This window comes from Pipistrellus kuhlii, unplaced genomic scaffold (assembly GCF_014108245.1).
Source record: "Pipistrellus kuhlii isolate mPipKuh1 unplaced genomic scaffold, mPipKuh1.p scaffold_m20_p_2, whole genome shotgun sequence".
NCBI classification, from domain to species: Eukaryota; Metazoa; Chordata; class Mammalia; order Chiroptera; family Vespertilionidae; genus Pipistrellus; species Pipistrellus kuhlii.
Genome location: NW_023425515.1, coordinates 91,243,876 through 91,262,483, shown reverse-complemented (window position 1 = coordinate 91,262,483; position 18,608 = coordinate 91,243,876). Strand labels below are relative to the sequence as shown.

Sequence of the window (18,608 nt, the reverse complement as noted above, 5' to 3'; positions counted from 1 at the left end):
AGAGGAAGATACAAACAAATGGAAGCATATATCATATTCATGAATGGGAAGAATTAACATAATTAAAATGTCTATACTACCAAAGCAGTCTACAGGATTCAACACAATCCCTATTAAAATACCAATGGCATACTTCACAGAGCTAGAACAAATACTCCAAAAGTTCATATGGAACCATAAAAGACCCCCAAATAGCTGTAGCAATCTTGAGAAAGAAGAACGAAGTAGGAAGGGTCACGGTACTGAATATCAAACTATACTACAAAGTCTTTACAACCAAAACAGCCTGGTACTGGCACAAGAACAAACATACAGACCAATGGATCAGAACAGACCCCAGAAATTGACCTACACCATTATGATCAATTAATAGTTGACAATGGAGACAAGAGCATACAATGGAGTCAAGACAGTCTCCTCAAAAACTTGTGTTGGGAAAACTGGACAGACACATGCAGAAAGATGAAACTGGACCACTAACTTATACCATACACAAGAATAAACTCAAGGTGGATAAAAGACTTAAATGTAAGGCATGAAACCATAAAAACCTTAGAGAACATAGGCAGCAAAATCTCAGACATCTCATGTAACAGTATTTTTATAGAGACATCTTTTAGGGAATATAAAATAATTAAGTTTGTAAAAGGGCTCAAATATTAATCAAAGGCACTCATGAAAGCAACTAAAAATTAGGTGGATTTGTAAATTTTAAAATACACTACTATAAAGTGAAATACATGTATGAATAATAATGTATCATAAATATTAAATTTAATAATATACCCATAACATATATAGTATAATTGAAAATTTGAATAAATACTAGGTATTTGAATTGGTGAATAAAAAAAAGTTTTAATTTTAAAGCCAAAGGTTAAGACAAAGAATTTTGTGCATAAAAATTACTTCAAGCCCCAATCTCAGTACTTGTGTGTGTTCTCTCACATGCTCGGCATCCAACAATGACAAATAAATGTGGGGTTCAATGATTAAAATGGATTTCTAACATCACCAAAATATGTGGTGAAACAAAGGAAAAAATACAGCATGGTTTCACAGAAACCAGTTTGGCTCAGTGGATAGAGTGTCAGCCTGCAGACTGAAAGGCCCCAGGTTCGATTCCGGTCAAGAGCATGTACCTTGGTTGTGGGCACATCCCCAGTAGGGGGTGCGCAAGAGGCAGCTGATCGATGATTCTCTCTCACTGATGTTTCTAACTCTTTATCCCTCTCTCTTCCTCTCTTTAAAAAATCAATAAAATATATTAAAAAAAAATACAGCATGGGTTTCAGTAAACCATAGCATTTAAGAATGCAGATTCTGTTAACCAAGTTGTAATCTGCTAGCTGTAAAAATCTTTCGTGGGTATGCCTACACTCCATATGCCTCACTTTCTCAGGTGCTTAACTGTGCTAAAATGAAAGCAAGATCTTCCACAGAATTTCCAAGTCTATAGTTTGACCTCTCAAAAAGCACATTACCTCATATTCCTCCAAGTTTACTTCTTCAGGTCTTATCATTTCAAGTTTAGCTTGAGCCACTTTCATTATGTTGTGACACCTTAAAAAATAAAAAAAAACCTAAATCAAGCCAAATCCATAAAACTGAAAAATGTGTGTTAATAAAACTACCCAACACATAAATAAATAAAAACCACTGTTATTGTTTTTGAGACCAATGTTGGATAGTTACAAAGTACATAAAAAAGATAGCATCAATGATTCTAAGTCAAATTTATTACGTTATATTTATAGTTTTTAAATTATAGTCTATTAATAAAGATTGCATAGATAAAAATATACTTTTAAAAATAATTTGTATTTATTTAAGCAAGCTCAAGATACACTAAATTCTAAAAAACAGCATTATTTGCAAATAGTACAAAAGAATCCAAAACATTCTTATCACTTCAGGTAAGAATGGAAACATTCCAATAAATTTGTGATCAGAAAACACTACAAAATATATTTAGTTATCACATACTAGTACATACTCTGTCTTTTTAAGTACAACACAAATTAGGTTATTAAAACAAATTGCCTATCTGCAGTTGCCAGGACAAAAAATTGCAAAAGAATAGAAAGTCAATGCGGTTATTCCATAAATCTCTTCCCCAAATTCAATAGCATATTTATTGGAACACGTGCATTAACAGATAGATAATAAGGGTCATAATCATACTTCTGAGCTCTCTGTAGTCATATATAGCAAAATAAATGATGACCATACTTCTATTAAAAGTGAAATAGCAACACTCACTGAGCACTCAGTGTCTACTAGATATTACTCAAAACCATTTACTTGTACTATTTCTCTTAATCCTCAATTTCAGACACATGGTGAGGCAGGAATTAATACTAGATGTTCATTTCTCCTCATATTCTCCTCTGCTAAATATATTTTTCATTCAGAATTTTTAAAATTTCATAAAAGGGTAATCACTTAAGACTTAAAATGCAATTACAATGAACACCAAGACAGCATAAATGTTTCTGTATTCTAAAATAACTTCCAATACTTTGATCTTTAACTGAGTCCTTTCTTTTTAACAGTATTAATTCTCACTATATTAAATTAAAAATTTAATATTAGTAAATAATTTTATAGGAACTTCTAAGAGAAAACCTTTTTTGATAAACCAAAATTAATTTAACCAATTATCTGACTCCAAATATCCTTTAGTATAAAGGTTGAAAAAATTTTAACATTAAAATATTAACTCCCACGAAGCAGTGATTACAGTATACTCTTCTGTGTATCATTATATTGCTTAGCTCAGTAACTTGGTTCGCAACTGCAATGTATGAAAACAATGAGTTATTTTCAGCTCAAGCTTTTAAAGGTCATGATTATAACTTATAGGTAAAATTACAAAGCAACTGTTCAAATTAAGTAAAGTCAGATTTTGTGCTGTATTTATTGAAATGTCTTTGTGTATGTGTAAAATAAACATTCAAATATAGCATTGGGAACTACAAAAGATAAGAACAATTTGAGCCTATGAATAAGGTATTTTGTATTTTTAAATTACCTTTCATCAAAACTCAGATTTCTATCTCCAAATTGTTCCAGCAATGTTTTCTCAATGATTTTCTTTGGTGCCTGGTTCTGGATAAAGTAGACCACGATGTGATGCAGACGATGATCTGTTTCTGGGGGGGCATCTTCTTGGGCCAATCTAACCAGCCTTGAATATTCCAACTTGATTGCCTAAGAAATGTAACAAAATGTCAGTTTTGGTTAGTTACAACAATGAAACCTTTGAATATTATAACTTTAATTATTGTTTCAAGCATGCCTTTTTTCTTTTAAAGTATTACAAACAAGACAGTATGTATAAGAATATTTATTGTTCCATGTTCCACAGATTAAAATAACTTTATAAAAAATTGATCACATAAGCCTTATCTCTTCAATATATAAATGTACTTTGTGTTTCTACATAGAAAAATGGTAAAATAAACAATACATCTAAGGTTACTATGTGAGCAATTTTATAAAACTTATAAAAGCCTAGTCAAAGTCCATTCAGGGCCTGGTTAGTAATTGCGTGGGAGATAGCTAAGACTGAAATACTAAGCATCTCCCATCCCATGTTTTCTATTGTAGACTCAGTTTGATGTAGCCCCTAGCACCCCAAATTCTAGAGCTGAAATAAAGCTCCTGTAGAAGACCCATATCTGAGAGAAAATGGCTGGCTCTTGAATCCTAATAATATTATTACAATTAACTTTTGTTTGAATTGCCCACAGAAAGGGGATGAAAAAGCAAGGCAAGAGTATTAATTACCATAGAATGAATTCCTTGTTGCTTCAAAGATTTCTGCATTATATTAGTATAATTACTTATTAATGAATATTATTCCTATTACTTCTTTGATGCTGGAGCTTTTCTTTATAGATAAAACACCTCATAATTTGTAACTAATTATGATGGGAAAAAATACTAATACATTTCTACACATAAGGAAATGGTTTGAAAAAATATCTGCTCATACAGAAATATATGTGGAGTTATACATCAAATAATGCTGTATACAAGAAACCTTTACGATTAAAGGTAATTTTTAAAATACTCATTTATATTAGACTTATACCTAATTTTAGCTTTATTTAACTAAAATATTTTTGGGCTTTATGCAACATTTATTTAAAATTATCCATTTTATAGAAGGGTTTTTCTTTGTCAAATGTATGCCTTTCTTAAGTAATTCTTAGACGTACAGATATTACTACCTATACAACTGTATTTTATATAGTTGTATAAAACTAACAGAAATTAAGTTAAATGTTCTAGTTATGTATTGTTATACTTCATTAAGGGGAAGGCTAGTAAGTCCTTTCTATATAGCTTAGCATTACAATAGAGAAAGAATTACTTTATAGCTAAAATAATATATTCTATTAGGTTATTTTTAGAATATATATGTCATTCTAAATTCTGAGAGCAGTGTTTAAAATAGCCATTGAAATTGACTATATCTTAACATGTAGGATTATCAAGGTTCACTTCTTGGCATACCTAATCTAGCACACATGAACTTTGTTTAGAACTATTTAAAATCTCTCCATTTTTCAAGTTTGAAAAAAGGCACATGTTCATTTAATAACCAAATTATACTGAATTTGATAAAATATATAAAACAAAAACTATTTTTACTTGTTATGCCCCTTAGACAATGACTGTTTAGGCTATTATAGGTGTTTTTTTTTAAAAAAATTCAAATATTTTAGATACTATACTTTTGGCCTAAATTAGTATGGCCAAAATAAAATAAATTTGTAATGTGTTTGTTAAAATAATTACTATAGTTTAGAGATAGAAATTATAACACTAAATAGTTATCCAATTTTCTACTTATTTTCAAAATAGAGGCTGTGATTAATTTATAAATAGTAAATAGGTTTTTATTAAAGCACTGGCATACATTCCTCATTTTAAACTTTAGTTTTCTAACTTTTAAAATATTCTGCAATCCTATTTATTCCTTCAAACTGTCAACAGATTTAGCATGCTAATTTGTTTAGGAGAGCTCTAATCAATCTATCGTTAATACAGTTAACACTGTTGAGTTATTAAATCAACCTCATATTAACTCCTCAGAGTCCTTTATACTTGGGTCTGTTAGTCTTTTCAGTTAATTTAATTATCACTGATACTGCAATGAAACCACCACACATTTACAAAATGAAATGTGACATTGGTCAATAGGTGATAGAACTGCTTTGCATTTAATTTTTTAACTTTTCTTCACCAGTCCTATACTAACCAGGCCCAATTTTACTTATGGTCTTATTTTCCAGTAGAGGCCTGGTGCACGAATTCATATGTGGATGGGGTCCCTCAGCCTGGCTGGCGATCAGGGCTGGCTGGTTGGAGGGAGGGGCAGCAGGAGGTTGGCTGGCTGGCTGGGGAAAGGGGTTATGGGAGGTTGTGGGAGCACACTGACTCTCAGGGGGCAGCTCCCACGTTGATCATCTGCACCCTAGTGGTCAGTGTGCATCATAGCGACAAGTTGTTCAGTTGTTCAGTCATTCGGCTGCTTGGGCTTTCATACACATACACACACACACACACACACACACACACACACACATAGAGAGAGGGGGGTGGGGAGCAGTGCACAAAATTTGTGCACTGGGGGGGAGGGGGAGGGTTGTTCCCTCAGCCCAGCCTGCACCCTCTCCAATCCGGGACGCCTTGGGGGATATTCAGTCACCCATGGATTGGGCCTAAATTGGCAGTCGGACATCTCTCTCACAATCTGAGACTGCTAGCTCCTAACCACTTACCTGCCTGCCTGCCTAATCACCCCTAATGGCCTCTGCCTGCCTGCCTGCCAGCCCCTAACTACCCCCCCCCCCCCCGCCAGCCTTATAACCCCTAACTGCCTCTGCCTGCTAGCTTGATAGCCTATAACTGCCACCCCTGCCAGCCTGGTTGCCCCTAATTGCTCTCCCTCCCCCCCCCCCGGCCCCGCTGGACTGACCACCCCTAACTGCCTATGCCTACCAGCCTGATTGTCCCTCATTGCTCCCTCCTTCTGGCCTGGTCACCCCTAACTGGCCCTCTTGCTGGTCTGGTTGCCCCTAACTGCTCTCCACCGGCCTGGTTGCCCCTCCCACTGGTCTGGTCACCCCTCCCTTATACCCCCCCGCCCCCCACTGGCCTGGTCACCCCCAATTTCTGCCCTCTCCACCTGCCTGGTCGCCTCCAACTGCCCTCCCTCCTGAGTGCTGGCCTGGTCACCCCTCACTGCCCCCACCCCCTGCCAGCTTGGTTGCCCCATGCAGCCTGCTGTTTGGTCATTGCAAGAATCAGCAATGATATACCGTATTTTCTGGTGTATAAGACGACTTTTGAAATGAAAGAAAGCCTGCTCAGATTGGCCAGAGTCAGAGAGGTGGTCTATTAAAAAACAACAACAACTGGTGTTGCCTCGGAAGTGGGGGGTAGTTTTATACAGCGAATATAGGCCTAAACCTATGTTTTAACTGTAAAATTAGGGGGGGTCGTCTTATACACCAGAAAATACGGTAGTATAGATTCTTCTTCAACAAAGACCTCCTCCATCCACCTAGGTCAGGCTTGTTCCAAGATGCACATGTGCCTTTCTCCACATTCAAGATGTCTTTTCTGGTTCATTCCCCATCTATCTACAGATGACTCATTCAGTAAGACTAGTTTAAGTCTCTCTTACAATCCCCAATTCTAAAGATTCAAATGATTTTTCCTAACACTTTTTACTTTTCTAAATCGTATTATAAAATCATTCTAAATTTATAACTTCTTACAGACTCTATTTTGATATAACTATCAAAATAGATATAAAGATATAGATATAGATATATAGATATAGATATAGATACCAAAAATATAAATATACACTATACTTTTGAGGCAGTAGGATCTGAGGGAAAATTGACTAGACTAAGATTCAGAAAGGTAGTACATTTACTAATTGTGACAGAGGACCAGCCACATAATTCTCTAAGTGCTATTATCTCTAAAATAATGTTAGTTGAATACAAGGAGAATGTGTGTCTATATATAAATAAATGTACATATTTTAAATGTTTATAGACTATTTTTAAAAACTGACAGGATAACAGGGATGAAGAAAACCCACTTCACATTCCAGAGGATCAGCATCACGTAGGGTACATTCTTCCACCACAACACAAACAGAATTATAAATAAAGATACTTCCAAACTAAACATTTAGAAATTTAAAATACTGCTTTAAATAATTCTTAGGTTCAAGGAATAAATGTATATTAGTATTGAGAATATGAGATATCAACATCTATAGGACACAGCCAGATTGGTTGTCCAAGAAAATTTCCAGCTTAAGCAAAATAAAGCTATTTCAAGAAACTAGGGAAAGAAAAGAAACCAAAATAAACTAAAGAAAATAAAATAATGTGTGGTGATTGGATATAGTTAATTATTTTTCTTTACAAAAAGCTAAATGGGAAGACCAAAAATGAAAGAAAACTCAACACCAGAAATAAAAGTGATAATACCACTAAATACAGGTAAAAGTTTTAAAAATTATAAAAGGATAATATAACTTTATGCCAATAAACTATAACATCTTGATTAAACAGATGATCATCTAGGAAAATACAAATTACCAGGGTTGCTTTAAGAGGCAGAAAAACTGAAGAGACCCAGCAAAACTACAGAAGAACTGAAAACGTTGCCCGAGATATGTGCTCAATAAAGGAATCAGGCCCACATTGTTTTAGAGCTGTGCTGTTATGTCAATCTTCAAGGACAAGATGATTTTTATCATATCTAAAATGCTCCAAAGCCTGAAAAAAGGGAAGAGTCTCCTTAATGATTTCACAAGGCTAGTTTAAACTGAATATCAAAAACTGACAAATATAAAAAAAGAAACTATGTATCAATTTATCTGTGAACATAGATCTCAACATCCATATTCATTTTTAATAAACTACACTGTGTACAAAAAAATATGTAGGAATACATAGTGTTTACAATGATTTTTTTAAAGTCAATGTTAAGATTACAAATTAAAAAGAAGTTCAGCATCTTAAACAGATGCATTAAAAATTTTCTAAATTGTAGCACCAGTGTAAAAAAAATATGAATTTAAGAGTATTTTTAGATTTAGAAGAATTAAAAACCCAATCGTATATAATAAAAGCTTAATGTGCAAATTTCCCCCGAGTGGTCATTTGACAAGAATTCAACCAGGAGCTTGACTGCTCGCTATGACGTGTGCTGACCACTAGGAGGTGGTGTGAAACACATTGAGCATCACAACGTGGTGCTGGCAGCGGGTGGCAGTGGAGGCGCTGCCTGCCCCAATGGGCCCTGATGAAAGCAGGATCGCAGTGGAATGGTGGAGTAGGTAAGTGAGCAGTGTCAGGCCAAGGTGGGTGCAAGTGGTGGCCTGACCACCCTGCCATCAGCAACCAGCAGTGGTGGCTGGGGGCAGGGCCACTGCCTGGTTCCCAGGCACTGGGGCAACTGGGCTGGGGGACCCAGTACCGATCGTTTGCCCCGCAGGTGAGATGGAGGAGGAGGTAAGGTGATAGTCCAGGCCAAGGCAGGGTGTCAGATGGGGCTGTGGGGTTGGGGGCATAAGCGGGGTCTGTGAGGCTGGAGGCACAAGGTGGAGCCCAATCTCTGCAGGCCATACCCAGGGACCCCACCTGTTCATGAATTCATGCACTGGGCCTCTAGTATCCTATGTAATCAAAGCTTAATATGCAAATCAACCAAACAGGGGGAGGACCAATTGTTATGATGCACACTGACCACCAGGGGGCAGAGGCTCAATGCAGGAGCTGCCCCCAGCCTGCAGGCCCCAGGCCAGTCAAGGAAAGTGTGCCAGTGGGGGCCACCAGTCTCCCCACAGAGTGAGGCAACAGATGGTGGTGGTGGGGGGGGGCGGCGCTCGGAGGTAGGGCCGGCCAGCAAGCGGGTAGTAGTGGGGACAGCCAGTGAGAACTGATTGCTGGCCAGGCCTAGGGACCTCACTCATGCACAAGTTTCGTGCATCGGCCTCTTGTACTTAATAATAAAACATACTAGAGACATTCTCATTAAAATGAAGAACCTCTAAGGCATTTTTCTTGTTTAAATTAAATAAGCATTTGCTTTGCTAAAAGTTTTGTTTTGTCTATCAGTTGAAAATTGCATTTTTCTTGTCATTTATCTTTAAATTTGTTTTTAGTGTCTTACTGTGTAGAATTTTTAAAATCTTATAAAATATAACATTATTTTCTTTATAGATTTGGGCCTATATGAGCACTTTCAAAATTATGCACATCTTTAATTCTAGTATTTTCAGGAGTTTACTTTTGTTTAGATTCCTAAATAAGGGATTTTGTTTTCTAGAAGTAGCCACGTAGTCCAAACATAAAATTTTGACTAAACCACCCTTTATAAACTGACTTGAAATAACATCTTTTTCACATATTAAGTACCAGTTATAAGTGAAACTGCTTGGGTCTCTCCATTTCACTGATATATTTTATACTAATATCTATTAAATAAACAAAGGAATAATAACAATAGGCATTTCAAAATTAAAAGAGAGTGATAAAGTTATGTCACCAGGAAACAATTGTTATGAAGAAATGATATAAACGCTAAAAAAAGTTTCATAATATAAAACTGTTATTACTTCATTAACACCCTAAAGGTACTTTACTAGGTTTAGAAAAAAAATTTATACAAAAAAGAAATCTTGATGTCTTTTAAAGTGAAAAAAATTAAATTAATTCCACGATTATAATTATCATATGACCTTTCACTTCCACCCCTGTACACACACAAGCAACTAGTACTTTGAGAATGTTATTCTTTTTTTTCCTTCTGATTTTTATTTTTGCTCATCAGAGTAGTCCTGCACTGCCTTCCTCTGGATTTCATTTTTGCATGATAGAAACTTTTGTTTTTAAGCCATTATATTTTGGGGGGATCTTCCTGTTAACAATGAAAACTAATCCTAACAAATAGTCAAATTGGGAGAAGAACCTAGGTAAGTGTATTTTCTCATTTATTTTCCCAGATCTCTCTACCTTTCATATTACATGGTTTTAGGAGCAGATTCCCATGTGGGAGGTTGATTTAGTCATTGATTGGGTTGGTAACTCATCCTAATTCAGAAGTTAAACTTTAACAACTCCACTACCCAGTCTGATGTAAGTTTCACTTTGCAACTTATATTTCTTATCAATAACAATAATATTTCCTTTTTTGTACCACTAGCACACATATACAACACATAAAAAAGTGATCTGATGATAAATGCATTAGGAAACCCATATCTAGACTAGAAGTACTTATGCACAGAGATGAAAAGCTTCCTTCTAGCTGAAAAGCAAATAGAAAATAAACCAAACAAAGGTTTGTGGGTTTTTTTGGTAATGTGACAGGTTAGAAGAGATATTTAAAAAACAACAACAACACTTCATCCCTCAATTTATAATAAACTATTAAAAAATTAAGTGTGCCAGTGGGGGCCACCAGTCTCCCCGCAGAGTGAGGCAACAGACAGTGGCGGGGGGGGGGGGGGGGGGGCAGGGGAGGGACAGGGCCGGCCAGCAAGCGGGCAGTAGTGGGGACAGCCAGTGAGAATTGATTGCTGGCCAGGCCTAGGGAGCCCACTCAATATACTATATCTATTTTAAGAATAATAGAAAGACAGAAGTGGCCATCATTTGTTCGATACTGTGCTATATACATATTTTGGACACCATATTACCGAGTTACTGTAATTTCTATATATTACTTTTGAACAGATTTCCTAAAATTATCTATTATCAACTAGAATATACATATTTTGGACACCGTATTATTGAACAACTGCAATTTCTATATATTACTTTTGAACAGATTTCCTAAAATTATATATTATCAACTAGAATTTTCCAAATGTTAGTCATATATTCACATATATACTAAAGGCCTGGTGTATGAAATTCGTGCACGAGGGTGGGGAGAGGTAGTCCCTCAGCCCAGCCTGTACCCTCTCCAATAAGGAACCACTGAGTTTGGGCCTAAATGGGCAGTCGGTCATTCCTCTCACAATCCAGGACTGCTGGCTCCCAACTGCTCCCCTGCCTGCCTTCCTGATTGCCCCTAACCGCTTCTGCCTGCCAGCCTGATCACCCCCTAACCACTCCTATGCCAGCCTGATTGATGTATAACTGCTCCCCTGCCAGCCTGTTTGCCCCCAACTTCCCTCCTCTGCCAGCCTGGTCACCCCTAACTGCCCTCCTCTGCAGGGTCAATTGCCTACAACTGCCCTTGCTTGCAGGCCTGGTTCCTCTCAACTGCCCTCCCCTGCTGGTCATCTTGTATCAACATAGGAATAGAATCTTTGACCACATGGGGCAGCCATCTTGTGTGTTGGAATGATGGTCAATCTGCATATTACTCTTTTATTAGATAGGATAGAGGCCTGGTTCATGGGTGGGGGCCAGCTGGTTTGCCTTGAAGGGTGTCCCGGATCAGGGTAGGGGTGCCCCTGGGGCATGAGGCGGCCTGAGCGAGGGGCCAGAGGTGGTTTGCAGACCAGCCACGCCCCCTGGCAACCTAAGTGGAGGCCCTGGTATCTGGAACTTATTTACCTTCTACAATTGAAACTTTGTAGCCTGGAGCAGAGCCAAGCCTTCTGCTTGCTCCATGGCTGCCACCATTTCCGTTTGGATTTGTTTACCTTCTATAATTGAAACTTTGTAGCCTTAAGTGGAGGCTTAGGCCCCCAAAGGCAGGTGGAAAGCTTTGCTTCTTCCATTGCCTGGGAAACCCAAGTCTCCCTCCTGCTCTCTGTTGCTAAAGCCATGTTGGTTGGGTTTATTTGGCTGGTGGGCATGGCTGGTAGGTGTGGCTTGTGGCTATAGTGGAGTGATGGTTAATTTGCATATTACTCTTTTATTAGGTAGGATATTAAAAGAACTACTAAAAATAAGCAGTATTGTTAAAGATGGAGTTTGATGATGGAACAGTAGAAAAAAATTAAAAGAAAATTTTAAAAAAAGTTATATTTAATAAAAACAAAGGAATGTTAAAAAAGTTGCTAGAAGGCTACACAAAAAAACTAACAGCCGAAACTGGTTTGGCTCAGTGGATAGGGCTTCGGCCTTCAGACTGAAAGGTCCCAGGTTCAATTCCGGTCAAGGGCATATACCTTGATTGCAGGCACATATCCAGTAGGGGGTGTGCAAGAGGCAACTGGTTGATCTTTCTCATCGATGTTTCTAACTCTCTCTCTCCCTTCCTCTCTGTAAAAATCAAACAAACAAAAAAAAACTAACAGTGGTTACATTTATGGATATGGGATGAGGAAATGAGAGAAGTGAAAGAACATGAACATTTCATTTAACTTTCCATTGCACTGTTTTACTATGAACATCTATTTTTATAATATAGCTTATATTCTTTAAACAACAAACTAATCAACTGAATTTAGCTGCTAAAGAAAATTTATCTTATATCTCCAGTAGGTTGGGGCAGAACACTTGAAACCTACTGATTTCTATCAAATGAAGACCAGAGTGAGTCAATGACTTGCTCACACATAGAGTTTAACAGAGCCTTGGTTAGGACCCAAGACTTCATTGGGGACCCAAAGGAAGAAGTCTCTTCTAACCATTCCCTGCTTCAGAGGGAATAAATAAATATGATCCTATATAATAAAAGGCTAATATGCAAATAGACCAAACAGTGGAACAACCAGTCACCAGGGGCTGTGTGCAGAACTTGGTGGGAGTTGGCCACCACAGGATGGTGGAGCAGGTGAGTGAGGGTGCCAGACCAAGGCAGGGTGCTGGTCGCTGTCATCAGAGCAAGACTCTGGTGGTTACTGAAAATTCTTTGCTCACACGCGCTGCGGTCCCATCTGGTGCTGTGCCTGTACCTGCTGCCAGCGCCGGCCCCATTTGCACCTGCAGCAGGTGCCGGAGTTGCTGCTTGCATCACTGCTAGCTCTAGCCCCAATCACTCCTCACTGTCAGTGGGGGCACCATCAAGGGCATGAGATTGGCGGTGGCGGGAGTGGGGTTGCAGGCAGACAAGGGACCGGGGGCCATGATGGAAAAAGAGGCTGAGCGGAGGTGCAGGTGATGGGCCAAGACTTGCCCCTGTGCCTACCTCAGCCTCACAGCCCAGTTCCTTTCAAAGTGCACAAATTCATGCACTGGGCCCTTGGTATAGATATGGCTTCATCACCTCTGAACATTTTTAAGTCCCTAAACAGCTCAAGGGTATAAGACAATTTGGAGGCCTAGATCAGCAAAGAACTGTCCAGTTATGTCACTGTTGTTGAAAACCACTAAGTTTTGGAGTGTCTTGTTATGCAACAATAAATAACTGACACAATCTACTTAAAAAAAAGTATTGTCCCAGAACTGTCCAGATGCCAGCATGCTATTATAATTCCACTTTCTGATATGGTGGAAAAGATATCTTTTAAGAATTATTTAAACTTAAAAACAAAAAAGCCAAACCCCAACCACAAGCTAAACTGAGTATTTAATACATTCTGTATGAATAAAAGGAATGAACAAAGATTAGAATTTTATAATATACATTAGATATTTATGTAAAAGCTGATCCATTTTTCCCAAAGAAATATCGATATCCTCAATTTTTTGTCTTTGCTATTTTCTTCAGAGCAATCTCTACTCTCACAGATAAGGGGTTCCACTGTGTTGGGCAGCAAATATAACTTTATGTTTCATGTCATTATCACCTTTAAACACTCCATTTCACTGCACATGCTCACTTATTCTACAAACAAGTAAAAGCAAATAATATGATAATAAAAACATTTTAAAAATCTGGGATTAGAGGGGAAAATATTATGTCATCAAATGATGCATCAGTTTGATTTATCTCACATACCTTGAAATGACCAGGATATCAAAACTTAACCAAGGTGAAACCATAAGTGAGTAGAAACATAAAAAGATAATACATGAATGAATAATTTTAAAAATAACCCCAAAAAGAAAGCAATTTAGTATCATGTGATAACAAAATTAAAGAAAAATATAAGACTAAGGGTATACCAATGAGGAAAAAATAAACTATTATCAGAGAGTTACTCAGTTCTTAGTTTTGCTCATCAATAAATATACTTTTTTCCCCTTCAAATAAAAACATAATTCAAATTTCTGCTACCAAAACCGAGATACACTACTAGGCTAACTTGGGTAAAATGCTTTGTTTTTGTTGAATTATCTAGATTAAAAGAAAAAAAAAAATCAGTCTTGGATTCATGCATAAAAGAAACCCCCAGAACATCAGGTAACCATGGCTACTTTAGGAAAAGAAAAATTGTACAAGAAAACAAATTTACTTCAAGGAAATAAAACATTTTAAGAAGTCTCATTTAAAAATAATAAGAAAATAAAATGAAAATGTTAATTGTACCTTAAAGAACCCTGCTTCAGGGCCACACCTGTCATATACACTCCTGGATTTACCTATTGCCATGATAATACCTTGCATGTTCGGTGTCATCATGATCTGCCGCAAGGGATTGAAAGTAAGAGTTTTTGAATGAGTAGCATAAAAAATTTAAAAAACCAAAATAATTTCTTTACATGCAAATTAGTGGTCTTTGGCTTTTCATTATTTGTAAATCAAATGTTGCATTTTTAAAAATAGCAAATGTGATCCAGTATGCATGTAAATATACTTAAAAATCTCTACAGGGCCACATCTAGTTCATTTGGTGCCTTTGTGCAAAAAGCAAAAAGGCATCTTCTCTGAACCAGAGAATTTTAAAAAGACCCCCTTTTTGACAAATTAGAAAAACATGCTTCTCTCTAAATAAGAGAAGCATTTAGAAATAGCAACCATCTTTTTATTTTAAAAGGTGCTTCTTCATTAAGAATTGGGGAGCTCAGTCAGCATAAGCTCAGTTTCAACTCCAAGTCCACCCATTGACTAGGCATCCCTGCACAACCATACAACCTGAACATCCATTTGCAGCAACCCTGTGTCCACAGACCTTGGTGCCAAGCACATGCACTGTTAAATCATCACTCTAATGCATCAAAAAAAAAAACCAACCAAAAAACACCTCTGTCAGTAGCATAAGCATCTGTACAAAAGATAGTGTTAAATGATTAATCGTAATGCCAGAAGGGTCACCCTAAAACAAGCAGATGTGCTTAATGAACATTTTTATTAAAAACATAAATTTCCATAATTTTCAAGTACCAGCATAGTACTACTAAAATAACAACAACAGTGATATTAAGTACTAAATACTGAAGTATATTCATTTTCATAATAGCTTATTTTTAGCTGTTTACATTTTTAAATACCTGAAAAATGATATAACCCAAGGCACTATGAAGCTATTATATTAGAGCTGTCAAGAGAGAGCATCCAGCCTGGCTGGTGGGGCTCAGTGGTTGAGCAACTGCCTATGAACCAGGAGGTCATGGATCGATTCCGGGTCAGGGCACATGCCTGGGTTGTGGACTTGATCCCCAGGAGGGGGCATGCAAGAGATCTTTTTCTCTCATCAATTTTCTACCTTTCTATCCTTCTCCCTTCCTTTCCCTAAGATCAATTAAAAAAAAATTTTTTTTTTAAAAAGAGAGAATACATCATTTACCTCTGATTTACTGAAACTATTACTCATAGTATATATTATGGATTATATATTAAGAGTTGCAATAACATTAACTACTTGAGAAAATCCTTTTGACTATTTCCTATTTCACAAATCTGCTCCCTTTCTCATTATGGCCATGCTTTCTTACATGTATGCAGTAAAATTAATATCTGTATGACACCTCTGATTTTAGTGCCATAAATACATTTTTAACTCATATTTTAATTATAACCTTGAAATAAGTCTACAAAAAGGTTACTGGAAAAAACTATTTAGTGTATATTCAATTTTCCTCTATGCTAGTAAAAACCAACAAATTATAGAATCCAAGATCTTCTCTATGTCCTTCCTGAAATATGGAAGATATGAAAATGTAAGAGTCTTAAGAGAAAAGTGGAGGAAGGAAAGCAAATCTGTTGGGACCAAGACAATAGCGTATTTTTGTCTGGATTCCCCCAAAACATATCATGAGAAGCAAAAATGCTTCTATACTGTTAGAAAACTAACTAGATTAGAATTAATAGTGGGGAGGTAGGAAAAGATAAGTTGGAATTCCCATTGTACATAAAACTCTTGTAGGCATTCAGTATGTTGATGAATCATTCAATTCATAGTCACATGGACTTTGCAGAAGCAAAAATACCAATTATCTATTTGTAATAAGGATGTATGTTCATCTGGCAGAAAATGGTGAGCAAAGTATTATAATAAAAAACTCAAGCAAAAGAGAAAATTAAAATAAAAATTATTTTTAAATGCTCAAAAATTTTCTATTTAATTGAACTAATCTTATTTGTAATCTATCAGCCTGAGAGTAAACCAATTCTATATTTGCATAAAAGAATTAACATGAGAAACATAAAATTATTATTCTGAAAAATTCCATAAGCTTTCTGCTTAAATTGTTATTTGAAAATGAAAGTTGTGTTAGCAATTGGTAAAGTAATTTCAGACCATGGTGATAAAGCTGTATGTTATGCAGTAATAGACATCAGTGTGAGGGTGCAGGCATGCTCAAAGTATTAAATAGTAAAAAATAAGAACAGTGCAGAGTGCTGTGACAAAGGTACCTCGTCATCATAACCCCCCTCCTTTGACTCAATCACAAATTTGCCTACATGAGGAATCGCCACCTCTACAACTTGCTGGTTAGAAGGTGGTTGGCTTGTAGTACATTGAGGTTTCTGCAGGAAAAAATCATTATTATGAACATTAGAAAAGAGAACAATGGAAGCACCCAGTTTAATTGCAGATTCTTGCGTCTTTTGAAAATAGCTGCTTTTACCTAGAATAAAACAAAACCACTTAAATCTGAGTATTGGAAGCAAATGAATTAATCCAAGGTCTCCAGCTTTCCCTTTTCATCTCAAACACTAAATTAAGTTTTCATCTTCTTTTTTCACATAAAGCATCTTTGATTCTAAATCCTTAAAAATAATAAACAGTGGAGTTGCAGTTCCTACTACTATTTTCATAGCTGTTTTTTAAAAAAATTCTAATAACACCATAAAGGTTTTCTGATACTTTATCTCCAATAAAATATTTCTGTGCTCTGACGAGGTAGCTTAGTTGGTTGGAGTTTCGTCCCATGCACCAAAAGGTGGTAGGTTAGATCCCCGACAGCGGCATGTTCGGGAGGCAACCAATCTGTTTTTCTCTCACATGAATACTTCTCTCTCTCCTCTCTAAAATCAATAAACATATCTTTGTGAAAGGATTAAAAACCAACCACAAATAGATGCCTCTAAACCCAGAAGAGTTTGTAGGTTTTCTTTCGTATGATTTTACTTTTCTATCTTTTCTAGTAATCAAGTACAATATATATCTACTCACTATCCATACTCTATGGTGCTTAACTTACTCTGTAACAGCCTATGAGACCTAATATTTATATCTTAAGTATCCAATGAATTCTTGTTTTTTTAAAAGCTGCAAAATACTATTTTTAATAACTCAATCAATTTCTTTATTTTTCTTTTCTTTAAAAAAGACTATAAATTTCACTAATCCACTCTAAGAGTGGAAGCTAGCATGAAATCTAGAAAAGTCTACTTGAAGATACTAATTCAGCTCATTCAAAATACAGCTCAGATCTTATTTTAACTGTATAGATTTATAACTAGCAAATTTTGTATTTACCTATGAACAAAGTTCAAAAGTACCTAAATGCTTCAATAAACCTTACTTGAATAATTTTAAATAGCAGCATAAAAGTTTTCCTAAGCAAAAATAAACTTTACTTTTGATATAAAATAAACAGAAAATTTTAATAAAGGGTTTTATTTCCATTTAAAGGTATGTTTTAGGGATGTGAACACATTCTGACTTTCCAGAAGTACAGGTGCAGAAAGAATTAAACAATAAAATAAAACTAATGGCCAAGACTGTCACTGTTTCTTTTAAAAGAAATGCTATTTATAACTAACATTTTTAGAATAGGTTTCCTTACTTTGAGTCCTTAATTTTTTAAGAAAAAATAACGAGCTTGTATGTTTGCCATAAGCATGAGATAATATTCAGGTTACCCCACACCTGGGACATAATTGTTGCTCTAAAAATGACAGGCATTACCAATATTATTATACTACTAGAAGCACAGTGCACTAAATTCTTGCATGGAGCAGGGAGGGGAAGGGTACTTCAGCCCGGCCTGCACCCTCTTGCAACCTGGGACCCCTTGGGGGATGTCCAACTACCAGTTTAGGCCCGATTCTACAGGGATCCCTGTGGGATTGTGCCTGAACTGGCAGTCAGACTTCCCTCTCACAATCCAGGGCTGCTGGCTCCTAACCGCTCACCTGCCTGCCTGCCTCATTGCCCCTGACCACTCGCCTGCCTGCCTATCTGACTGCCCCTAACCACCCTGCCTGCCTGATCACCCCTAACCACTTCTGCCTTGACTCCCGCTGCTGAGGCTTCATCCAGAAGGATGTCCGGAATGGCGTCCGGAAGGTCATTTGGCTGTCAGGTCTAATTAGTATATTACACT

General features: G+C 36.6%; 1 protein-coding gene across 15 annotated transcripts in view; it reads right to left on the bottom strand.

The window, feature by feature from the left end:
- USP25 (ubiquitin specific peptidase 25) overlaps window positions 1-18,608 on the bottom strand; it is a 181,817-nt gene that overhangs the window by 21,672 nt on the left and 141,537 nt on the right. For 8 of the 15 annotated variants that reach the window (XM_036448664.2, XM_036448666.2, XM_036448669.2 and 5 more), the window contains 4 exons: window positions 16,690-16,803; window positions 14,422-14,517; window positions 3,035-3,213; window positions 1,485-1,563 (listed from right to left, as the gene is read on the bottom strand). In XM_036448664.2, the coding sequence (XP_036304557.1) occupies window positions 1,485-1,563; window positions 3,035-3,213; window positions 14,422-14,517; window positions 16,690-16,803 (468 nt within the window). The remainder of the gene's footprint in view (window positions 1-1,484; window positions 1,564-3,034; window positions 3,214-14,421; window positions 14,518-16,689; window positions 16,804-18,608) is intronic. The other 7 variants (XM_036448668.2, XM_045584079.1, XM_036448670.2 and 4 more) reach the window with 5 other exon arrangements.